At 36.8% G+C, this 26699-nt stretch overlaps 1 protein-coding gene across 13 annotated transcripts in view; it reads left to right on the top strand.

The window, feature by feature from the left end:
• Nucleotides 1-26699, top strand: part of LOC105498950 (KIAA1328 ortholog) — a 413609-nt gene that overhangs the window by 43208 nt on the left and 343702 nt on the right. For all 13 annotated transcript variants that reach the window (XM_071085777.1, XM_071085776.1, XM_011771353.3 and 10 more), the window contains one exon: nt 17709-17824. In XM_071085777.1, coding sequence (XP_070941878.1) covers nt 17709-17824 — 116 coding nt within the window. The remainder of the gene's footprint in view (nt 1-17708; nt 17825-26699) is intronic.

The raw sequence follows: 26699 nt of genomic DNA, 5'->3' as shown, positions 1-26699 counted from the left end.
CAAGGGGCTCCCCACTCTTACCTGCCTACATTTGGCCTCCGTAAGCTGAAATTGTCTTACGCATTTCCAGTGTGGCTGCCCTAGGTTAGCTGGGGCTCACACCTGTATTTTCCTGTCAATGTAAGTCTCTTTAGATTTCTGGTTGCTTGGTTGCCCTTCAACCTTAGCTCTTAATTGGAAATTGAGAAGGAATATCTGGCCCACGTGAAGGGAAGTTGTGCCTAGAGGAATCTGAAACCTGTAGTGCACTGTGGGTAACTTACATCAACAATATACCTCAAATCAGCCTAATATCTGTTAGAGTAACTCAACTCCTACACTAAAAATCTAGCCTAGCCAAAGGAAAAGTCTGCTCACTATCAAGTATGGAAATTAATTTACTTCCATCTCTACTTCAGATTATACATTTTTTGGCAAGATAGCAACACAAGTGATGTGCCTTTTCAATAGGTCATATCAGGGGCTACCTGAAATTGACATGCCTTTTTGCTGATGATGTTAAACTTGATTACCTGATTAAGGTGGTGTCTGCAGGTTTCTCCACTGTGAAATTATTTTTTTTAATAATTAATATAGTTCTATTGATTATAATCTAATATTGTTATTTATTTTGTTGTTAAAATTGTTCCATCTTTGGAAATAGGAAATGTTAGGAACATAAGAGTGAAAACAATTGAATATGTAAGCAAGTAGGTAAGTATGTGTAAATAATTATGTAGATATGTCTGAGTGACAGTAAAGAACATTGCTGCCAGTATTACAGTTTAAAAAGAAGGTGGAAAAGACTGAAAACCCAGGACATTTCTTGAAACGATCAGAGAGCTAAGGTTGAAGGGCAACCAATCAAGCAGAAATCTAAGGAAACTTATGCTGATAGGGAAAGACAGGTGTGAGTCCCAGCTAAACTGCAGCAGACACAGCTGGAAATGGGTAAGATTTCAGCTTGATCGAGGCCACATGTGGGCAAGTAAGAGTGGAGAGCCCCATGGGCAGCAAATATGGGAGAGCTTGAACTCTCTTACGGGCTTTTTCTCCTTAGGCCCCACTTGGTGAGAGCCCTGCTAAAGCATCTCTCTTGGTCCAGGCCTGGGGGAGGGGAACAGTAGTTGCCGTGGAAAAGAAACAAAATTCCTGAGTCCTTCTCCTCTATCTGCCCTATGCAACAAAAAAACATAACTTCAGGAAGATGAGCAACATAAACTATTATCCTTAGTATACTCGTAAAAACCACTGGGTGGTGGTGGGGCTGGGTGGAGGGTCCAGGGGGAAGCAAAAAATAACCTGTGGGGAGGGCAGAGTTATATGCTGGTCGGAGAACTATGGAAGAGGAACAGTAGCACTTCTAAGACCCTAGGCATACGAGTCTGATTAGCACAGGCCTGATTAGAATAACAGAAAATATCACCCCAACCCAGACCCCCACCATCAGACTAACAAGTATCTAGTAAAAGTAGTAGATAAATACTGATGAGGAACTCATTAGATGGACCCTCTAAGAGGGAACTCATAAAGCTGAACATGGAACAGACATTGAGAAGGAATACCTGGTCCACCTGAAGGGAAGTTATGCCTGAAGGAATTTGAAACTTGTGGTGCACTGTGGGTAACTGTGGCAACAATAAACCTCAAACCAGCCTAACATCTGTTAAAGTAACACAACCCCTACACTAAAAACCAAGCCAAAGTAAAAGTCTCCCCATTACCAAGAATAGAAATTATTTACTTCAGTCTCTACTTCCTACCCAAGGTGTCCAGATAGCAATAAAATATGAGACATATGAAAATGTAGAGAAAACAACATGTACACAAAGAGAGCAACAGACACTGGTGCAGTTATGGCATAAATGTTGGAACAGTCTGATAAGGAATTTAAAATAACTGATTAATATGCTAAAATCTGTATTAGTTATTTATGGCTGCCTAATACATTATCACAAAATTTAGCAACTTAAAACCCTGGTAAGCTTCCTGGAGGCCCTATTGTTTGATTGAAAGGTTTTGTGAGGCCCAACTTTAATAACGTTAAAGTGCCTTTTGTGTGACTGTATTGAGGCATCAACTTTGATCTTTCTGAGGTCTTAATGAAAGATTCACCCTTGGTTTTATCTCTAGAGCATGTTTTTCCGGGTATTCTCCTGGATTTGGAATTTTCTCAGAAGACATTTCTTAATTTTAGCATGTTTTTCACTATGGGCAGGCTGAATGTGAAGTCCTGGCTCATTTTGGTTTAATATCTTTCCTTCAGTTTATCTCTTTCTTCTCCCAGTTTACTATAAGCACCAAAAAGAAACCAGGTGGCATCTTCAGCAGGTACTTGGAAATCTCCTTAAGTAAATCAGTCACCCAGATCATTTGGCATATTTCCTACTCTACACATTGTTAAACATGATAGTGTTGTAAAACATTGTGCTACCACATGCAGTGATTACCCTTCCTGCAATTTCCAGAAACATGTTTCCAGGGCCTCTCCTTGTGGTGGCTTACAACAGAGCAAGAGTAAACAAGACAGCAGTCCCTATCTTTTTGTAAACTAATCTCAGATGTGACATCTCATCAATTTTGAGAGTCACTAGATCAAGGCTATACTTGAGGATAGGGTATTAAACAAGGACATGAATACCAGGAAACAGGGATCATTGGTTTGTATTGCAGAGGTTGCCTACCACAATAACTGATCTTCCTTAATTTGCTTGTTTTAATATATTTTCTGTAGATTCCTTAATTTGTTTTTCTGTTTTATTTTTTATTATACTTTAAGTTCTGGGATACATGTGCAGAACGTGCAGGTTTGTTACATGTGCCATGGTAGTTTGCTGCACCCATCAACAGTCATCTACATTAGGTATTTCTCCTAATGCTGTCCTTCCCCTTGTCCCTCAATCCCCCTACCGGCCCCAGTGTGTGATGTTCCCCTCCCTGTGCCCATATGTTCTCATGGTTCAGTTCCCACTTACGAGTAAGAACATGCAGTGTTTGGTTTTCTGTTCCTGTGTTAGTTTGCTGAGAATAATGGTTTCCAGCTTCATCCATGTCCCTGCAAAGGGCATGAACTTCTTCTTTTTTATGGTTGCATAGTATTACATTGTATAAATGTGTCACATTTTCTTTATCCAGTCTATCGTTGACCGGCATTTGGGTTGGTTCCAAGTCATTGCTATTGTGAATAGCGCTGTAATAAACATATGTGTGTATGTGTCTTTATAGTAGAACAATTTATTATCCTTTGGGCATATACCCAGTAATGGGATTGCTGGGTCACATATTATTTCTGGTTCTAGATCCTTGAGGAATCGCCACACTGTCTTCCACAATGGTTGAACTATTTTACACTCCCACCAGTGGTGTAAAAGTGTTCCTATTTCTCCACATCCTCTCCAGCATCTGTTTCCTGACTTTTTAATGATCGTCATTCTAACTGACGTGAGATGGTGTCTCATTGTGGTTTTGATTTGCATTTCTCTAATGACCAGTGATGATGAGCCTTTTATCTTATGTTTGCTGGCCCCATAAATGTCTTCTTTTGAGAAGTGTCCGTTCATATCCTTCACCCACTTTTTGATGGGGTTGTTTTTTTCTTGTAAATTTAAGTTCCTTGTAGATTCTGGATATTAGTCCTTTGTCAGATGGATAGATTGCAAAAATTTCTCCCATTCTGTAGATTGCCTGTTCACTCTGGTGATAGTTTCTTTTGCGGTGCAGAAGCTTTTTAGTTTAATTAGATCCCATTTGTAAATTTTGGCTTTTGTTTTCCATTGCTTTTGGTGTTTTAGTCATGAAGCTTTTGCCCATGCCTATGTCCTGAATGGTATTTCCTAGGGTTTCTTCTAGAGTTTTTATGGTTTTAGATCTTACGTTTAAGTCTTTAATCCATCTTGAGTTAATTTTTGTATAAGGTATAAGGAAGGGGTCCAGTTTCAGTTTTCTGCATATGACTAGCCAGTTTTCCCAACACCATTTATTTAATAGGGAATCCTTTCCCCATTGCTTGTTTTTGTCAAGTTTGTCAAAGATTAGATGGTTGTAGATGTGTGGTATTATTTCTGAGGCCTCTGTTCTGTTTCATTGGCCTATGTATCTGTTTTGGTAGCAGTACCATGCTGTTTTGGTTACTGTAGCCTTCTAGTATAGTTTGAAGTCAGGTAGCATGATGCCTTCAACTTTGTTCTTTTTGTGTAGGATTGTCGTGGCTATATGGGCTCTTTTTTGGTTTCATATGAAATTTAAAGTAGTTTTTTCTAATTCTGTGAAGAAAGTCAATTGTAGCTTGAAGGGAATAGCAATGAATCTATAAATTACTTTGGGCAGTATGACCATTTTCGCAATATTGATTCTATCTTTGAGCATGGAATGTTTTTCCATTTGTGTTCTCTCTTACTTCCTTGAGCAGTGGTTTGTAGTTCTCCTTGAAGAGGTCCTTCACAACCCTTGTAAGTTGTATTCCTAGGTATTTTATTCTCTTTATAGCAATGGTGAATGGGAGTTCACTCATGATTTGGCTCTTTTTTGTCTATTATTGGCGTATAGGAATGCTTGTGATTTTTGCACATTGATTTTGTATCCTGAGACTTTGCTGAAGTTGCTTATCAGCTTAAGGAGCTTTTGGGCTGAGACAATGGGGTTTTATAAATATGCAATCATGTCATCTGCAAACAGAGACAATTTGACTTCCTCTTTTCCTCCTCGAATACCCTTTATTTCTTTCTGTTCTCTGATTGCTGTGGCCAGAAATTCCAATACTATGTTGAATAGGAATGGTGAGAGAGGGAATCCTTATCTTGTGCAGGTTTTCAAAGGGAATGATTCCAGCTTTTCCCCAATCAGTATGATATTGGCTGTGGGTTTGTCATAAATAGGTCTTAATTTTGAGATACGTTTCATCAATACCTAGTGTATTGAGTGTTTTTAGCATGAAAAGGTGTTGAATTTTACCCAAGACCTTTTCGGCATCTATTGAGATAATCATGTGGTTTTTGTCATTGGTTCTGTTTTGTGATGGATTACGTTTATTGATTTGCGTATGTTGAACCAGCCTTGCATCCCAGGGATGAAGCTGACTTGATTGTGGTAGGTAAGCTTTTTAATGTGCTGCTGGATTCAGTTTTCCAGTATTTTATTGAGGATTTTCCCATCGATATTTATCAAGGATATTGGCCTGGAATTTTTTGTTGTTGTTGTGTCTCTGCCGGGTTTTGGTATCAGGATGATGCTGGCCTCATAAAATGAGTTAGGGAGGAATCCCTCTTTTTCTGTTGTTTGGAATAGTTTCAGAAGGAATGATACCAGCTCCTCTTTGTACCTCTGGTAGAATTCGGCTGTGAATCCATCTGGTCCTGGGCAGTTTTTGGTTGGTAGGCTGTTAATTACTGCCTCAATTTCAGGAGTTGTTATTGGTCTATTCAGAGATTCAACTTCTTTCTGGTTTAGTCTTGGGAAGGTGTATGTGTCTAGGAATTTATCCATTTCTTCTAGATTTTCTAGTTTATTTGCTTAGAGGTGTTTATAGTATTCTCTGATGGTAATTTGTATTTCTGTGGGATCAGTGGTGATATCCCCTTTATCATTTTTTGCTGTGTCTATTTCATTCTTCTCTTTTTTCTTCTTTATTAGTCTGGCTAGCAGTCTGTCTATTTTGTTGATCTTTTCAAAAAACCAGCTCCTGGATTCACTAATTTTTTTTTTGAAGGGTTTTTCATGTCTCTATCTCCTTCGTTCTGCTCTGATCTTAGTTATTTCTTGTCTTCAGCTAGCTCTTGAATTTGTTTGCTTTTGCTTCTCTAGTTCTTTTAATTGTGATGTTAAGATGTTGATTTTAGATCTTTCCCACTTTCTCATGTAGGCATTTAGTTCTATGAATTTCCCTCTAAGCACTGCTGTAGCTGTATCCCAGAGATTCTGGTACGTTGTGTAATTATTCTCATTGGTTTCAAAGAACTTATTTATTTCTGTCTTCATTTCATTATTTACCCAGTAGTCGTTCAGAAGCAGATTGTTCAGTTTCCAAGTACTTATGTGGTTTTGAGTGAGTTTCTTAATCCTGAATTCTAATTAGATTGCCCTGTGGTCTGTGAGACTGTTTATTATGATTTCCTTTCTTTTATGTTTGCTGGGGAGTTTTTTACTTCCAATTATGTGGTCAGTTTTAGAATAAGTGCTATGTGGTGCTGAGAAGAATATATATTCTGTTGATTTGGCATGGAGAGTTCTGTAGATGTCCATTGGGTCTGCTTGGTCCAGAGCTGAGTTCAAGTCCTGAATATCCATGTTAGTTTTCTCTCTCATTGATCTGATTTTGAAAGTGGGGTATTAAAGTCTCCCACTATTATTGTGTGGGAGTCTAAGTCTCTTTGTAGGTCTCCAAGAACTTTCTTTATGAATCTGGGTGCTTCTGTATTGGGTGCATATATATTTAGGATAGTTAGCTCTTGCTGCATTTATCCCTTTACCATTATGTAATGCCCTTCTTTGTCTTTTTTGACCTTTGTTGGTTTAAAGTCTGTTTTATCAGAGAATAGGATTGCAACCCCTGTTTTTTTTGTTTGTTTTTGTTTTTGTTTTTTTGCTTTTTACGTGCTTGGTAAATATTCCTCCATCCCTTTATTTTGAGCTGTGTGTCTTTCCACATGAGTTGGGTGTTCTGAATACAGCACACCGATGGGTCTTGACTCTTTATCCAATTTGTCAGTCTGTGTCTTTTAATTGGGGCATTTAGCCCATTTACATTTAAGGTTAATATTGTTATGTGTGAATTTGATCCTGTCATTATGATGTTAGATGGTTATTTTGCCTATTAGTTGATGCAGTTTCTTCATAGTGTCAATGGTCTTCACATTTTGGTATGTTTTTGCATACCAAAGAGTTTTGCAGTGGCTGATACCAGTTTTTCCTTTCCATGTTTAGTGTTTCCTTCAGGGGCTCTTGTAAGGCAGGCCTGGTGGTGCCAGAATCTCTCAGCATTTGCTTGTCTGTAAAGGATTTTATTTCTCCTTTGCTTATGCTGCTTAGTTTGGCTGGATATGAAATTCTGGGTTGAAAATTCTTTTAAGAATGTTGAATATTGGCCACCACTCTCCTCTGGCTTGTAGGGTTTCTGCAGAAAGATCTGTTGTTAGTCTGGTGAGCTTCTTTTTGTGGGTAACCCGACCTTTCTCTCTGGATGCCCTTAACATTTTTTCCTTCATTTCAACCTTGATGAATCTGACAATTATGTGTCTTGGGGTTGCTCTTCTCAAGGAATATCTTTGTGGTGTTCTCTGTTTTTCTGAACTTGAATGTTGGCCTGTCCTGCTAGGTTGGGGAAGTTCTCCTGGATAATATCCTAAAGTATGTTTTCCAACTTGGTTCTATTTTCCCCATCACTTTCAGGTACACCAATCAAATATAGGCTTGGTTTTTTCACATAGTCCCATATTTCTTGGAGGCTTTGTTCATTCCTTTTCATTCTTTTTTCTCTAATCTTGTCTTCACGCTTTATTTCATTAAGTTGATCTTCAATCTCTGATAGCCTTTCTTCCAGTTGATCAACTCGGCTATTGATACTTGTGTATGCTTCACGACATTCTCGTGCTGTGTCTTTCAACTCCATCAGGTCATTTATGTTCTTCTCTAAACTGGTTATTCTAGTTAGCAGTTCCTGTAACCTTTTATCAAGGTTCTTAGCTTCCTTGCATTGGGTTAGAACATGCTCCTTTAGCTCAGAGGAGTTTGTTATTACCCACGTTCTAAAGCCTGCTTCTGTCAATTCGTCAAACTCATTCTTTGTCCAGTTTTGTTCCCTTGCTGGTGAGGAGTTGTGATCCTTTGGAAGAAAAGAGGCATTCTGGTTTTTGGAATTTTCAGTCTTTGTGTGCTGGTTTTTCCTCATCTTCGTGGATTTATCTACCTTTGGTCTTTGATGTTAGTAACCTTTGGATGGGTTTTTTTCGTGGATGTCCTTTTTGTTGATGTTGATGCTATTGCTTTCTGTTTGTTAGTTTTCCTTCTAACAGTCAGGCCCCTCTTTTGCAGGTCTGCTGGACTTTGCTTGAGGTCCACTCTAGACCCTATTTGTCTGAGTATCACCAGCGGGGGCTGCAGAACAGCAAAGACTGCTACCTGCTCCTTCCTCTGGAAGCTTCCTCCCAGAGGGGCAGCCACCAGATGCCAGCTGCAGCTGTCCTGTATGAGGTGTCTATCAATGCCTGCTGGGAGGTCTCTCTTGGTCAGGAGGCATGGGGGTCAGAGACCCACTTGAAGAGGAAGTCTGTCCCTTAGCAGAGCTTGAGCACTGTGCTGGGAAATCCGCTCCTCTTTTCAGAGCCAGCAGGCAGGAATGTTTAACTCTGCTGAAGCTGTGCCCACAGCCACCCCTTCCCCCAGGTGCTCTGACCCAGGGAGATGGGAGTGTTATCTATAAGTCCTTGGCTGGGGCTGCTGCCTTTCTTTCAGAGATGCCCTGCCCAGAGAGGAAGAATCTAGAGAGGCAGTCTGGCTACAGTGGCTTTGCTGTGTTGTGGTGGGTTCTGCACCCAGTTCGAACTTCGGCTTTGTTTACATTCTGAGGAGAAAATTGCCTACTCAAGCCTCAGTAATGGTGGGTGCCCCTTCCCCCACCAAGCTGGAGAGTCCCAGGTTGACTTCAGAGTGCTGTGCTGGCAGCGAGAATTTCAAGCCGGTGGATCTTAGCTTGTTGGGCTCCGTGTGTGTGTGGGGGATCTGCTGAGTAAGGTCACTCGGCTCCCAGGCTTCAGCCCCCTTTCCAGGGGAGTGAATTGTTTCTGTCTTGCTGGTGTTCCAGGCACCACTGGCATATGAAAAAACTCCTGTAGCTAGCTTGGTGTCTGCTCAGATCGCTGCCCAGTTTTGTGCTTGAAACCCAGGGCCCTGGTGGTGTAGGCACCCGAGGGAATCTCCTGGTCTGTGGGTTGTGAAGACCGTTGGATAAGCGTAGTGTCTGCGCCAGATAGCACTATCCCTCATGGCACAGTCCCTCAGGGATTCCCTTTGCTAGTGGAGGGGGTTCCCCAACCCCTTGTGCTTCTGGGTGAGGTAATGCACCATCCTGCGTCTGCTCGCCGTGCGTGGGGTGCACCTACTGTCTAACCAGTCCAATGAGATAAACCAGGTACCTCAGTTCGAAATGCAGAAATCCCCCACCTTCTCTGTTGGTCTCACTGGAGCTGCAGACCAGAGCTGTTTCTGTTTGGCCATCTTGCCTGGAGATTTCTTAATATTTTCTATATACAATCATGTCATCAGCACATAAAAATTTTACTTTTTCTTGGTCTGTAGGCATTTTATTTTCTTGTGTTATTGTGCTGGCTATGATATCCAGTCAATAATGAACAGAGGGAGATAGTAATAGCTGACATTTTTGCCTTATTCCTGAAGTGCAAAGGTAGGCAGGGACAAATTTTTGTTTTACTCTCAGACATATGTTAACTGTAGGATTTTTTATTTTTAAAGATTCTTTTTATTAGATTGAGGTAGTTTCTTCTGTTTCTAGGTTGTTGAGTTTTTATTGTAAATAGATTGAATTTTGACAAATGCCTTTTCTGCTATTATAGATGAGCATATGAGATTTTTCCTTTATTCTGTTAACATAGTGAAATACATAAATTAATTTTCAACTGTTAAACAAATCTTGCCTTCCTGGAGTAAACGTTAGACATATTATCTTTTTATATATCTGGATTCATCTTGTGAATTGTTTTTTAGAATTTTCTTCAGCTATATTTATCAGATAGATTGGATTATAATTTTTGTTTTTCATAATACCCTAGTCAAATTTTGGTATCAAGGTATGGCTGCATTATAAAATGAGTATGTATGAACTAAAAGTGATAACCAGTAAGTATTAGAAAGTTAACTTTTTTTTATTGGTTACCAACTTAAGCATGTAAATAGTCAAATATCTGATCAGCTTTAAGTACTATGTATCATACTACCTCTTATTTGTTTCTTGAAAAATGAGTTTTATTCTTAGAGTTTTTTTTTTCTTTTTTGAGATGGAGTCTTGCTCTGTCACCCAGGCTGGAGTGTAGTGGTGCGATGTCGGCTCACTGCAAGCTCCGCCTCCTGGTTTCACGCCATTCTCCTGCCTCAGCCTCCCGAGTAGCTGGGATTACAGGTGCCCACCACCATGCCCAGCTATTTTTTAGCAGAGACGGAGTTTCACCGTGTTAGCCAGGATGATCTCGATCTCATCACCTCATGATCCGCCCACCTCAGCCTCCCAGAGTGCTGGGATTACAGGCGTGAGCCACTGCACCTGACCCTATTCTTAGAGTTTTTAAAACAGTATGTACTTTGATCAGTTTTCTTTATATCTAATCTTTTTCCTGTATTTACATTTATTTTTGTTATTTCCATTTTTAATATCGAATCTACCATATTCATTGTATAGAAATTTATGTATTTCACTTTTCAGCTAAAAATTCTTATTTCACTTAGAGTTTTTAACTACTTAAACTTGACTTAAAAGGAAAGAAGGTCATTCCTTAGTAGGAATAAAATATATAATTCCATTTATTAAACAGCATATTCACAGTTGTGTACCCATCACCACAATCAGTTTTAGTACGTTTTCATCACACCAAAATGAAACCCTATATGCATTAGCACTCACTGCGCACTTCCCACCAATCCTTCCTAGCTCCAGACTGCCACCGCTCTGATTTCTTTCTCGGTGAATTTGCCCATTCTAGATATCTTACGTAAATGGAATCATACATGTGATCTTTTAAAACTAGTTTTTAAAACTCAGCATAGTGATTTCAAGGTTTATTCACATGGTAGGTAGCATGTATTACTACCTAATTTCTCTTTGTTGCTGAATAACATTCCATTGTATAGACAATGACACATTTTGGTTATCTATTCATCCATTGATAGATGTCAGGTTGTCATACTTTTATTGTGGATAATACTGCTATGAACATATATGTACAAGTTTTTATGTGGACATATGTTTTCATTTCTCTTGAGTATCTACCTAGGAGTAGAATTGCTGGGTTGTATGGTAACTCTGTGTTTAACTTTTTGAAGAACTGCCAGACTTAAAGCGATTGTGCCATTTTACATCCCTACTAGCACTGTACAAGGGTTTTCGTTTTTCTGCAGCTTCGTCAACATTTGTTATTATCTGTCTTTTTTTAAATTATAGTTATCCTAGTAGGTACGAAGTGGTATCTAATTGTGGGTTTGATTTGGATTTACCTAATGGCTAATGATGTTGAACATATTTTTATGTGCTTGTTGGCCATTTGTGTTTCTCCTTTGAAGAAGTGTCTGTTTATATCCTTTTCAATGGGATTTTTTTATTGTTGAGTTTTTCAGGCTTAATCTATTTCATACACCAGTCCCTTCAAGATATATGCCTTTGTTTTTTTCTAGAGTATATAGTTTTAGCTCTTACATTTTGGTCTTTGATTAATTTTGAGTTAATTTTTGTATATAGTGTGATGTAGGGGTCCAACTTTATTCCTTTGCATATAGATATCAAGTTACCTCAGCATTTTTTTTGAAAGGTTATTATTTTTTCTTCAATTTTCTTGGTACCTTCATTGAAAATCAGTTTACTAGAAATATGAAGGTTTATTTTGGGTCTCTCAGTTCTGTTCCACTGATCCATATGTTAAGTCTTCATTGCCATTACCACACTGTTTTGATTACTGTAGTTTGCAGTAAGTTTTGAAATTGGGAATTGCAAATCTTTTGTGTTCTCCCTTCTTCAAGAGTGTTTTGGATATTATGTGTCCCTTTCATTTCCGTATGAATTTTGGGATCACTTTCTGCAGAGAAGCCAATTGAGATTTTTACACTTAATCTGTACATCAACTTTGAGACTGCTCTTTTAACAATATTGTCTTCCAATAATGAATGTGGTTTTTATTTAATTAGGTCTTAATTTGTTTCAAGTGTTTAGTTACTCTCAGGTATGATTTTTGTTCTTTTGAACTTTGTTCTTGATGAAATTGTAAATGGAATTGTTTCCTTAATTTCATTTTGGGGTTATTCTCTGCTAGAATATGAATATACATTTTTCTGGGATCCTGTAACATTGCCAAACTCCCTCGTTAGTTCTAATAGTTTTTTTAGTGAGTTTCCTCAATTTTTCTATGCACAATCACATCATATGAAATAGTGATGGTTTTATGTCTTCCTTTGGAATCTGGATGTCTTTCCTTTTTCCCCCTAATGTAATTGTTAAGAATTGTTCATTATTTTCTTTAATATTTTTACTATCACTGTAGCATTGTATTGAATTGAAACAATGATGTCAGGTATCCTTATTTTGTTCCTGAACATGGAGGAAAGCATTCAGTCTTTCACTATTAAGGTAACGTTACGTGTGGGTTATTTCATAGATGGCTTTTATCAGGTTGAGGAGGTTCCCTTCTCTTCCTCTTTATTGAGTTTTTTAAAATTATAAATTGATCCTGGATTTTTTTCAAATGCTTTTCTGCATCTATTTAAATGATCATGTGATTTTTGTCTTTTATTCTATTGATATTGTATATTACATTAATTGGCTTTTGGATATTAAAACTACTTTGCATTCTTGGGATAAATCCTAATTTGTAATCATGTAGAATTATTTTTATCTACCTAGATTCTGTTTGCTAGTATTTTGTTAAGGATTTTTGTGTCTGTATTCATAAGAGATATTGGTTTCTAGTTCATAGAGCCCTTTTAGACATGTATTGCTGTATCTTTGATGCCTGAAAGCACTTACGTTACTTTAGGCAGTACATTTTAAATAACAGCCAAACGTTAAAATTTGTAAAGAGGAAGTTAAATTGATTTCATTGAAATATTTCTTTGTAATGAGAGATCCCTTCTTTAACAATGCAATTATTTTTGCTTGAAAACAATTTAATTTTTTTTCTATTTGTTAGGCATACTCTGAAATCTGTTCCTTCCTTTTCCAAATCTTACCCACTAAGTTGATCATTATAATTCACAAAATACAACCAACATACCCAGCTCCCAAATGGTAGAATTTAAATAGGGAAGAAACTTACCTGTTTGACTATTAGGTGAGCTAGAGTTCTCTTTGAGATAGGTTTGCTGACTTGATGTTGTCTTTCACATTCGTTTAAAAGTACCAATTTCTGGAGTATTTGGAAGAATATCAGGAGTGTGCAAAGTCATAAAATAAATGCCTTTCTAAAACATTAGTTTTATTAAAAAATTTAGAATAGGTGATTATGGGGAAACTTTTTATATTAAAATAGAATAGTTTTATGGAGAGGAATACAAAATATGCATGAATGTTTAAGGTAAAGCATAAGACTTCAAATAAATTCAGTACTTTGGCCTGATTTTCAGCCCAACCACCCAGTTCTCCTACCTGTTAGATAAGAGTACATTTTGTGGAAGTTTTTGAGAACTACTCTGAGGTATTACCAACAATGATGATTTCTTTATGACCAGGTTATTGCCCTTTGTAGATAATTAACAAATCAACACTACATCTCCTTCTGTCTGGAAGGAGATGTATTTTATCCTGTTAGTCAAATAGTTCGCTTTTATATATTTAGATTTTCATTGTGTTAAGTAGCTTTTTGCTGTACAGTAGTCCTCCCTTATTTGCAGGAGATATATTCCAAGACCCCCTGAAACTCTGTATATATTATGCTTTTTCCTATATGCACATACCGATGATAAAATTTAATTTCTAAATTAGGCATAGTAAGAGATTAACATCAGTAACTACTAATAAATAGAATGAATGTAACAATGTACTGTAATGAAAGTAAAATAAGGGTTACTTGAACACTAGCACTGTGATATACCTCAGCAGTCAGTCTGATAACCCATATGGCTACTCACAGGCAGGAATCGTACACAGTGTGGATATGCTGAACGAAGGGATGATTCATGTTCCAGGTGGGACATAAGTGGGCTGGCTCAAGATTTCATCATGCTACTAAGAAGGGTGCACAGTTTAAAACTTAAGAATTATTTATTTCTGCTATTTGCCATTTAATGTTTTTGGACCACTGTTGACATCAGGTAACAGAAACCACAGAAAGTGAAACTATGGAGAAGTGAGGACTAACTATTATACTTTAAAATGTGATACAGAATTAGGTCTTTTTATTTTACTTTGTGGTCTGAGAATACTTAGATGAAAAATATGACCATGATACCAAATATTTTCTTGTTACATATACTTCATTGGAAATACTGTTGAACATAAGAAGACAGATTTCATAATGAATATCAAATCTTGAGGTTGCTTTATTGGCAGGTCTTCTACATTGAAAATCTATATTAATATACTAGCTCATATTAAGTATGCTAATGGACCACAAAGAAGCCATGCATATCTTTAGATAGGCCTATCGAAAAAATGTTGCTCTTTTTTCTTAATACAGCTTGTTAATTTTATAGCCTTCTAGGGCTTAATAATTGCTACAGGATAGTCAAATCATAGCAGCATAACAGAAAAGATTAAAAAGAAAAAGCCCTGCTTAATAACATAGCAACAAATATTTCAAATATACCCCAGAAACTAAATTTAGAAAAGAATGATTTTATCTGGATAGAATACATTTTGGGAAGAGCTCATCACAGACTCTGACATTAGGGAATTTCTGACCTGGCTGGACTCTAGAGATAATCTGTGCATTTAGATTAATGTTAAGGTAAACCTGCGATCTGCTTTTCTGTTACTGTTTTTTATGACCATGGAGCATTGTTTGTTGAAGAAACAAATCTTTGGGACATTCTTCATATCTCTAATGGCTTTTATGAATGGGATTGAAACTACAGAAAGCCATTTTTTAGATCCCTTTTGGAAACTCTATACTGAACAAAATTATTGTGATTACTTTTTCCTTTAGTAGGTGTTCACTAAATACTTTTTAATAAATAAATGAAAATAAATGTTTTGATATCTACTTACAGATTTTCCTTTTTCATCGTGTCTTCAAGATTTTACCAGTCTAAACTGGGAGGGATTTTGTTACATATTTTCTTACCTTGACAGTATTTATTCTTTGCTCACAATACACGTTGGGTATCGCTAATACAAAAATTCGAAATCTGAAATGCTTCAAAATTTGAAATTTTTTTGGCACTGGAGTGATGCTAAAAGTGGAAAATTTCACACCACACCTTATGTGACAGGTCACAGTCAAAACACAGACATACAGCACACAGTTTATTTAGTGTACCTCCGCAAGGAAAAAAAGACCCTCCCAGAACCCCTGTAGCTGTGATAGAGCGTTTTTGAGCATGCCCAGATTCTCCTGCGCCATCAATCCTACAGAGGCATCTGAGCAGGCTGGGCATGCCAGCAGCAGGCCCCTCACAGTGTCCCACATGGGAACAAGACCTCCTTGCATTACTCACTGTTTGTTTGCTTATTGTGTGCTCTGTGATTTAAAGATACTGTTTAAAATGTTAAAAAAAAAAAAAAAAAAAAAAAAGTCCTGCATCATACCCATCGGGTAATGTCGATATTCCCAAATTGGAAACTATTTCAAATCTGAAACACTTCTGGTCCCAAGCATTTTAGATAAGGGCCACTCAACCTGTATACAGCATCACTCATTTCTTTGTTTTATGCATCGTCCTACAGATTCATCACTTTGTTTTGCATTTCTGTAGTCTCATGCCAAATTTCACGTCTTTATACTTTTTAATATTTCTCTAATCTACTTACTACTCTGTCATGCTATCGGCATAGCTTTTGCCTAAACCATAGTATTATATGTCTTGTTCCGTGACCAAATGTTTGGTAACTTTTTCCTTCTTTACAAATGGTTTCCATATTTATAAAGGATACACACACACACACACACACACACACACACACACACACACAGTCAAATATTTATAATATAGTGAAAGAAGTTCTGGAACTTCAGTGGGAAAGGATTTTTAAAATTGTCTAGTCTAGCCTTTTTTCTTTCTTAGTGAGATCAATAATGCCCAGAGAGATAAGCAGACTTTGTCAAAGTTACTTTGAAAGATGTTATTGCAAGTGGGCTTCAGAGTAATAACAGGAAAAGGGAAGGCATTGTAAAGAGATGGGAACAAAGGAAGCAGGATAACCTGCTAACAGAGTATAAAGTATCTTCGTGTGTATATATTTGTTTAGTTGTCTGAATTCTTTGTAAATACATCAGTCTTTGAGATTACCCTCTTTGAAAAAAGGGCCTGGGTCCCATTCATGGGCCTACTGATGGTATGCTAAATATAAATAATATATAGGCCAGGGAAAATGACTTGAATGCTATGATAAGTAAGAAGAAATAAACCTATTTATTGAGCACTACTATGTGCCATGTGCTTTCACACAAATTATTTCAAAGACAAGATACAATCAACTCTTGAACATTCATGATTCTAGTTTTCAGTTATCCGGTTGATTGCAGTATCTCTACCAGAGGGCAGGCAAGAAGGAAAACCTATGGGATTCATGTTATACAGAAGTTGCTCTAGTAGAGTAGGGTTCTGGGCAGAAGTAAATTTAGTAGCTCAAAGAAAAGGTTTAGATTCCCTGTGGGCTTCACTTACACCTATTCCTGTTATCTTATAGGATATGTGCATTCTATGAGCTTTGGAGAAATAAGTACCAGTAACAGAAATTTGGGGTTAATGTCTCTGCACACAGAGTAGAATGAAAATTAGGGGACAGGCGCGGTGGCTCAAGCCTGTAATCCCAGCACTTTGGGAGGCCGAGACGGGCGGATCACGAGGTCAGGAGATCGACACCATCCTGGCTAACACGGTGAAACACCGTCTCTACTAAAAATACAAAAAAAAACTATCCGGGCGAGGTGGCGGGCGCCTGTACTCCCAGCTACTCGGGAGGCCGAGGCAGGAGAATGGTGTAAACCCGGGAGGCGGAGCTTGCAGTGAGCTGAGATCCGGCCACTGCACTCCAGCCTGGGCCACAGAGTGAGACTCCGTCTCAAAAAAAAAAAAAGAAAGAAAATTAGGGTTGTCCCAATACATACGTCAGTGAATTGCAAATAAAGTGTTGGTGTTGTTCATGTTTGTTTGTTTTTAGATTTTTGTTTTTTCTGTCTGTGCTCTTGTCAGAAATCATCCCTTTCTGGTTTGATTAAGTTGGAATCGTTTTCAGAGTTAAATATTTTCTTAGTTAATGTTTTTAACTTTATAATTTTTTTTTGGACTAAGAATAACATGTACTGCAAACCTTCCTTTAAGTTACTGTCATCTTTTTATTTAATCATACTATTTATATGCTACTAAAGAATGCAGGGTATTGGTACCAGGAAAAAGTAAAATTGCCCGTGTATATTTAGTAAAATATTTAAAGTACATATTTTGTTTATTTTATTAATAGGATTTAAACAAACGTATACAAAATGTAAATCAAAATCAATTGATTGTACGTGTTTTGCTAACAAAAAAAATGAAACCCATGTTTTAAAAATTGGAATATATTTCTGTCCTGGATTATAATTTGGCACCTGCGTCCTTTGTAGGACTTTCCATATTTAAGATGTCTCTGATGATTGAAAAAATTTTAATGTAAAAGTTACATGTGTCTTTTATTACAAAGGTGAAAAAGATTGCCTTATGAGAGATTAGGTTTTTAAAAAAGCAACAACAAAAACAGAACAGAGTGTTCCTGAAGAATTCTTCATACCTTTGGAAGAAGTCTAGTTTTTGTAAACTGCAGCTATAGGCACATACTTAATTTTATTCTGATAGATGTTAAAATTTTTTTCTATTATTTCTTTCAGAGTAAGTGAGGAAAAGGAAGTGACGGAGGAAAGACTGAAAGCTGAGCAGGAGTCATTTGAGAAGAAGATCAGGCAGTTGGAAGAACAGAATGAACTGATCATCAAAGAAAGGGAAGATATCCTTTTGAAAGTCTTCTTTTTTAACGTGCAGGAAGTTTGACTATTTCATGAAGACAATGTAAACTCCAGAGAAATAATTGTTCTAATTTGTAACAGGGAATAAATCTGCATGTGCTGCTGTTTCTAGGCAATCAGAACGACACTCAACAGTATGTGCTGTAGCTTCCTTTGTGCCTGATGAGGCCCTCCAGCTGTTTTGCTGCTGCTGTTATGCTGCTAAGCACATACTTGTCAACTAAAAAGGACAATAAGAAATTTGGTCATTTAAATATAGTGTTGGAACTTTATTAAATTCTGTTCCTCTGCTGTTATTGAGCTGGAACCTCCTTGTGTTTGGTATTCTTTCTAGTTAAAGCTTTGACAGTCCTAGGAATTCTCTGAAATCATAAAAATTAAAAAAAAATTCTTTTTACTGTAAAGATGTTGTAATTGATAAGTGTCTATATGGCAACATAAAGCTGCCAAATCCTTCTTATGGAGCAGAAAACTATTGGGTTTAGACCTAGAGGGGTGTGTGTGTGTGTGTGTGTGTGTGTGTGTATGCGCACGTGTGTATAGCATTATTTGTAAGAAAATAAAAACATATTTATTTTAGGGATGTGTTAAAATAAGCTATTTCTGAAATTTCTTTTGAATAGGTAGAATTACTTATCTTTGGATATTGTATGCAGCAATACTCATGTAGAAGAGAAGTCCCTAAAGTTAGAGTGATAGAGCTGTCAGCTAAACTAGTGTGTGAATGCTTGAAACAACCATTATTTTTATTGGCAGTATCATCATTAACTTGATTGTTAATAATTGTTTCAAAGATTCTGCAAATGTCAAAAATGGTCATGTACTGACAGTAAGTATGCCTTTGTGAATACCAGAGAAGTGGAAGCATAAAGATAAATTATAATAATTAGCTTGAAAAACACAAGACTGTAGCTACAAAAACAGAGTCCTGAACTTTTATTTTCCAATCAGTGGAAGTTCATGATAGAAAAATAATATTATCAGAATTCTCAGAATTGATTTGCTGAGTATAACATTAAGAAGGCTTGTTGGCCCCACAATTCTAGATCAGTGCTTTTTCAGTTATTATTTTTTTTCTACATCTCTAGCATTTGGATAATCATCTCCCACCTTCTCTCTTTTTTTTTTTTTTTTGCCCACTTTGACTTCATTGCCATTGGTTGTTGACCCTCAAGGTAGATTGTCTTTTGTGTTTTTCTTCCTGCTACTTTTTTTCTCCAGATTTAAAGGAATGCTGTTTAGTCAGAACTCATAACAAAGTGCTTAGCCAGTTTTATTTACTCTTCTACTTATCATGAGGAGTAGTACTCCAGGTCCTAGCATTTTCTAGAAATGGTAGGTTAGGAATGCTTTCATTTGCAAAAAAAAATTCAATTTACAAGCTCCTTTGTTTCTCACATAATAAGAACTCTGGAGATCATGGAAGATTCAGTGGTTTAACATTTTCAGTGCTGGCATCTTTACAATTCTCTCAGGTTTTTTTAATGGTTGCTCAGATTCTAGGCATTACATTTCCATTAAGGCAGGCAGAAAAGGGGAGGAGGTCCTGGTAATTATTACTCCCTCTCCCTCCTTTAAAAAACATAAAAACTTTATGAGAGCACTCTCTACTCCCCACCCAGTAGTCTTTTATATGATATTTATAAAGGTCCTGCATTTTATGATGTGGCCATGGTAGGCTGCAAAGGAGGCTAAGAAAGTGAGCATTTAACTTGTCCAACTTAGGTAGTAGAAGGCAGCACTGGAGAAGACTGGAAATGAAGTCAGCCCCCAACTCTGGTAGCAGAGGTAAGGGGAATACAATTCACTCTTTGTATGGAGAGGAGGTGGTGATACTTTAATCTTCCTGGGACAAAAAATCTGTAGCATACAGTGGAATTGGGATGAGTTGGGGAAAGGTGAGAGAGGTTGGTAGTAGACAGTTTAGAAAACCTGGCCACAGTTAGAGTGGGCCCTTGTTTGGTAAAATACTTTAGTAAATTTTGTGGTTATCTGGAAAAGTAGAATCTAACTCAAGTAGACTGTTATATTTAGGACTTTCTGGGTCAGGATTAATTCTATTCAGTGCTAAACCAGTCTATACTTTGCATGGCTGTGAATGGTTTCTTTTGTCAGGCTAAATGTTATGATACCTGGGTGATTGTAGTGACACTATTTTTCATGTTTTCCTCATGATTTAACTCAGGGGTGAACATACTACTACCGTGGGCCACATCCAATAGGGTGCCAGCTAATTCCAGCTGTACCCATTGCGTTATGTATTGTCCGAGGCTGCTTTTGTGCAATAACAGCAGAGTAATTGCAGCAAATACCCTATGCCTTTCCTAACCTAAAATATTTATTATTTGACTCTACAGTAAAGGTTTGCTGGTTCATGATTTATCTTACAAGCTAAGAAAAGAAAGGAAAAGATATGTGAGTAAACTCAAAGACTTTTAGTCATGTGGCATAGTCAGACTTATTTTACATATAGTAAAATAAGCATTTCTTTATTATCGTGAATAAGAATTGGAGTAAATGTTATACCATTGTCAAAAATTAAAATTTTTTAGTTGATCTAACTGGTTTAAGTTTTTTTTTTTAAGCACTAAAATATGGGTAGTATTTATAAAACTTTGTTATCAAAGAAGGAAGAAAGGAAGACATGATTTTTTAAAAATGATATTTATGGTTTTTATTCTGAGTAGATCGCTCAGGTGCAAATCTCCTTTACCAGAATAAACCTGTCAAAGGTTAATATAGATGATTTTACAGTACATAAACCTCTATAAAACTTAGAAACATAAAACAAGGTTATTATTTAAAATAATATAATTTTAACTACGGATACATTTACCTATCATACATGAATGATTCAGACTCTTAATGTATACATGAAATCAGATAATTTCAGATCATATTAAAGTCTGTTTCTGTGTGAGAAAATATATCCATTAATTCTGATTTTTGGCATTTTAAAGATGTATTATACCAACATTTATGGGATTTTTGTTTTAAAAGTTTGAGTAACTTGATTTATTGATCAACTGTATAAACACAGACCAGTGCCTTAGTAAAAAGGAAAAGATATTTTACGTGTGTGCATCAGGATCAGCCTGTTGAAGGGTTTGTTCTTGTAGAAAATTGTGCATTTATTATTAAAACATAAAAAGTCTTAGTAACATTCAGTCTTTAAGCAAAGAAAGTTTATGTCTGGAGAACTTAACCATATAAATGAGTGTGCCGTTTACAAAGCCAAGCAGTCTGATGAACTTAGTAGGTTTTTGCCTGGCTGGATGAGTATGAAAAGAAAGATAAATCTGAAACTTAAAGAGAAATATGTATAATCACAATAATTCTGAAACGTGTTAGCGTGTAATAGTGTAAGACACAGAGGATGTAGCCATTATAAAATTTGATTAATATTTAAGCTAATTGTATTTCTAGAACATATGACTCAGATCAATGGTGAGCAGTGGTATTAAAAGCTTATATTAGAAAAGTATTAAAGTCGAATGTTTGCTGACTTCACTGTTTTAACTGGCATAGCAAAGGAAAGTGACAGCAAAGAAAGCACAGTGGGATTTAGAGTCATAATCCCATTTTAGCACTGACTAGCTATCTGATCCCTTGGGAAAGTTACTCAACTTCTCTGAGTCTTTCATCTATAATATGTAGATAACTAATATGCCTTTTTTGCAGGCCTATTGGAATTTGGTAGATCCTTTACATTATATGTGTAAAGGACCTAGTCTAAGTAGCCACTGAATAAAAAATAGCAATTCTCATTTTTACTATTATTAATAAGGAGCAGGGATGAGATGACTAGCCCACGTTTCTCATTTCTGTGCCTTTCTTCATTGGGATTTTGTTGATTTTCATTACATTATGCAAGGGTTGGGCTGCTTAGTAGCCCAGTAGAAGAATGTTTTGTCTTCTGCTTTATCTTCTGATCTCTCTGGAAGGAAAAACCTCTATGTACCACTAGCACCCGTTGAGTGCTCACTGGGAGGAAACCAAGTTTTAGTTTCCTCTCCCAGAAATCAAACTCAGTTGTGTTGTTTTTTATTTTTGTTTCTGTTACTTCTCTGACTAGGACTTAGTAAACTGAAGGGCTTTAGAGGTGCTTGTAGCTCACATCCTTGAGCCCATTTCATGGGTCGTCATTTTAGAAACTGCTCTTCAAAGAAAGAATTTTAAGGGAACTAGCTTTTTTTCTTTCTTTCTTTCTTTCTTTCTTTCTTTCTTTCTTTCTTTCTTTCTTTCTTTCTTTCTTTCTTTCTTTCTTTCTTTTCAAGCAAAATCACCTTTATTTGCATATGGTATGAAACTTAATTTGGCATATCCAAATCAATGATACTATCTATGTAAAAGTAATAACCAGTCAGAAGATTAAAATGGCAGAAAAAGAAGTTTAAAATGTCCACAAAAAAATATGGCTGGGCGCCGTGGCTCACTCTTGTAATCCCAGCACTTTGGGAGGCCAAGGCAGGCAGATCACCTGAGATCAGGAGTTCGAGACCAGCCTGGCCAACGTGGTGAAACCCTGTCTCTACTAAAAATACAAAAATTTGCTGGGCAAGGTGGTGCATGCCTGTGGTCCCAGCTACTTGGGAGGCTGAGGCATGAGAATCGCTTGAACCTGGGAGGCAGAGGTTGCAGAGAGCTGAGATTGTGCCACTGAATTCCAGCATAGGTGACAAAGTGAGGCTCCATCTCAGTAATAAAATAAACCTAACAGTAATGTACAAAACCTTTAGGAGGAACATTTCAAAGATTCCTGAAAGACAAAAGCAGAGTTGAATGAATGGAAGGACAGCCCTTGTTGTTCATTTGGATGACTCAACAAAAAATGATATCAGATATTCTCCTAATTCATATATGTGTAATGTGATTTCCCAAAAATATATATATATGAAGGAGATTTTTTCTGGAGCTAGACATGTTGGCTATGAAATCCATGTAGAGAAATATGCAAAATTAACTAATCAGCCTCTTACAAAGAAGAGCCAAGAAGGAAGTGATTAGCTCTCTATCAAAACATGGTACATGAATAAACAACCAGACTACTAAAGAAGAATAGAAAGTTTAAATTCAATTACATACGCAAATTAAGAATATAATTGAGATAGCATTTCACAACTGTGACAGCAGGATGAACTTTGTAATAAATAGTATTGTGACAACTGGAGAGTCATTTGGAAAGAGATAAAATTGGAGCCCATGCCTTATACCATACACCAGAATAAACTCTAAGTGAATCAGAAGTCCAAAAAGTGAAAATATGAATTATGTACACATATCTGAAATTCAAGAAGTACATATAATTTTAAAAATTGTTTTAATTATTTTATTTCAATAGTTTTTGAGCTACAGGTGGCTTTTGGTTACATGGATAAGTTATTTTAATAACTGATTTCTGAGATTTTGGTGCACCTGTCACTGGAGCAGTGTACATTGTACTCACTATTTAGTCTTTTATCCCTCACCCACTTTCACTCTTCCCCCCTCTGCTGAGTCCCCAAAGTCCATTATATCATTCTTATGCCTTTGTATCCTCATAACTTAGCTCTCACTTATAAATGAGAACATAACGATGTTTGGTTTTCCATTCCAGAGTTACTTCATTTAGAATAATGGCCTCCAGCTCCATCCAAGTGGCAGCAAAGGTCATTATTCCATTCTGTTTTCTGGCTTAGTAGTATTCCATGGTGTATATATGCCACATTTTCTTTATCCACTTGTTGGTTGGTGGCCACTTAGGTTGGGCCCATATTTTTGCTATTATGAATTGTACTGCTATAAACATCCATGTGCATGTGTCCTTTTCATATAATGACTTGTCTTCCTTTGGGTGGATACCCAGTAGTGGGATTGCTGGATCAAATATTAGTTCTACATTTAGTTCTTTAAGGAATCTCCAAAATGTTTTCCATAATAGTTGAACTAGTTTACATTAAAGGAACTAGCTTTAATCTTTCTGAGGACTGTATTAAGAATGAGCCAAAGATCCCACAGTGTCTGTGCTGAAAATAGGTAAGAGAAAATTCACAAGATTTTTATATGATTCTGTGAAAGAAATCATTGGTTGCTAATAACAGTAATACCCTGGAGCTATCCAAAGCTTTGTATTTAACTATATATCTCATCCCTGCATAGGAGCCAGACTACCTTGATTTGTCACCATCATCTGTTAGACTTTTAACAAGGATAGGAACTATACTGCACAAAGCTGTATCATAGATCTCGGTGGAGTGGTATGTGAGGAGAGGTAGAAAAAATTTTCACACACACACAAAAAATGTGTCAAGAGAAAAGGTCTCTCCTTAATGTATCTTTCTGGCCCTTCGGAAGAGAGGGCAGATGTTCTAGTCTTTGAAATAATTTTGGGAAAATAAAAAACCTGAAGTTCTTAAAATGAAGAAAACTGTAAGTAGAAGAGAAGGGATATGGAAGAAGAAAGGGTATTTTGGTGTTTGGCAGTGTGGTATACTAATATAAACACCTTATCAACTTTGATGAATCTTGACCTTTTTGTTTTGAATAAGTATTTGGTTTTTGATTTTTTGTTTACAAATTGAATTATTTAGTGAAAGAATATATTGTGTACTTGGATAGGGCCACTTTGTTCCGTTTAACAAGCCCTAGAAAATACTGTTTTACTGATCTGATAATCATCTCAAATACTACAGAAGCTGTATTTCTTGAGGCCATTTTATTTACTCTATGTTGCTGTATAAATTTAGCAGATTTTGGACCATTGTTATTATAAATTGTCCTGGAATGACATTTTATATCAAACTAACAGTTTGAATGATTCTTTCCATTTGTATTACAGAGAAATAAGCATTCTTAAAGAAAGAACTGATTGTTACTTATTTTATTGTTATCTAAACCATTCTTAAAGCTTATTTTTGTTCTCTTAAAAATATTTAGTTATTAATGCTAACAACAGGAAGAAATTGTGACAAAAGTTTGTAGAAAGTAAAGAAATTATATGTTCACTATTGGGTACTATGCTTACTTACCTGGGTGACCATACCCCTAACTTCAGCATCATGAATATACCCACGTAACAAACCTGCTCATGTACCCCTGAATCTAAAAGTCGGAATTATTTTTAAAAATTATATAAATGTAACCCTATACTAAAATTCATCCCAATAAGAGTCTCTAGGGGTTAAGTTACTCTTTAATAATGAGTTATATTTACACTTTACTTTTTTGGAATTCATCCAGGAAATAAGAATAAAAAGAGGCACTCCTCACCCACTTTAGTCCCCTATGTATGAATGTATGAACTTACTTTCTCTGTTTTTCTCTCTCTCTTTCTTTTTTTTTTTTTTTCTTTTGAGATAGAATCTTGCTATGTCGCCTAGGCTGGAATGGTGTGATCAGGACTCACTGCAGCCTGGATCTCTTGGGCTCTAGTAGTCTTCCCACCTCAGCCACCATAGTCACTGGAACTACAGGTGTACCCTTCCCCACCTAGCTGTTTGTGTGTGTGTGTGTGAGACAAGGGTCTCTTTACGTTGCCTAGGCTGGGCTGAAACCTCTGGGCTCAAGTGATCCTCCCATCTTGGCCTCCCAAAGTGCTGATATTACAGACGTGAGCCACCACACCCAGTAGAACTTTTCTTATATGAGAATTTTTAAAGCTGTCGTATGGATAATAATAAACTTATTATTTGGTATCTAGTTTTAAAGCTAATTGCAGATTTAAAGTAGAAAATTAGAAGTAGAGAATGGGGCTGTAATGAGACTATTGAAGTTGACAGAGGAGTTGATAGAAAAACTACTAAAAAGCACGTAAGAACTAAAAATACACAGCAGCCTAGAACTCTGCCCACTTAGATATATCTCAAGGACATCATATATTAAATACAACTTAGTATTCAGAGGCAGGACAATGTTAAATTGTTTTTATCCTTTTAGAACTAGTAGTGCTTTTATTACTAAGACATCTTGCATTTTTATATTGCTTTTCTATTTACAGAGCACTTTCACTTACACATTTTTAATCTTCATAATAACCTGGTTAACTTAGATGAGGCAGATACTCTTACTGTCATTTTACAGGTCTGGAAAGGTAATGAAACAGCCCATTGCAGAGCTAAGACTGAAATTTCTTGACTCCAAGTGTTCTGCTGTTTTCACTATACCAGATTATCTCTGCAGCAGTGAATGATACAAATATCAATAAACCTTACTTTTTAAAGCACAATTTTATAAAAATGTGTAATATATTTTATGGTGCTTTTTATCCGAAGTTGGTTAAAAATTTTTTTGGTACTCAAAAGCATATACCTTAAGTTACCAGAAAATCCAGATACGTAGAATGTTTCAGGAGTTTTCTTGTATTTTGACATCTCCATTCAGTCACCACGTCCTACTCATTTTCCCTTGAAACCTTATTCCTTGCTATTTTCACTGCTACCTCACTTCATTCCTCTGTTACTGTATAGTGTCCTCGTGTGCTTGCCTCCATTGTTTCCAACTGTCCTGTGAAAGAGTTCATTCCATTAGTGTTGCCAGATTAATTTTTCTTAAGGATTACTTTTCCTTCCTTCCTTCCTTCCTTCCTTCCTTCCTTCCTCCCTTCCTTCCTTCCTCCCTCCCTCCCTCCCTCCTTCCTTCCGTTCTTGTTTTTGAGACAGAGTCTTACTAGGTCATCTAGTTGGAGTGCAGTGGTGCAGTCATGGCTCACTGCAGCCTTTAACTCCCAGGCCCAAGCAGTCCTCCCACCTCAGCCCTCTCAAGTAACTGGGACCAGAGGCATGCATCACCATGCCTGGCTAATTGTATTTTTGTAGAGATGGGGGTCTCCCTCTGTTGCTCAGGCTGGTCTCGAACTTCTGGGCTCAAGTGATCCTCTCA

This window comes from Macaca nemestrina, chromosome 19, assembly GCF_043159975.1.
Source record: "Macaca nemestrina isolate mMacNem1 chromosome 19, mMacNem.hap1, whole genome shotgun sequence".
Taxonomy (NCBI): domain Eukaryota; kingdom Metazoa; phylum Chordata; class Mammalia; order Primates; family Cercopithecidae; genus Macaca; species Macaca nemestrina.
This window is presented reverse-complemented; position numbering and strand designations above follow the sequence as displayed.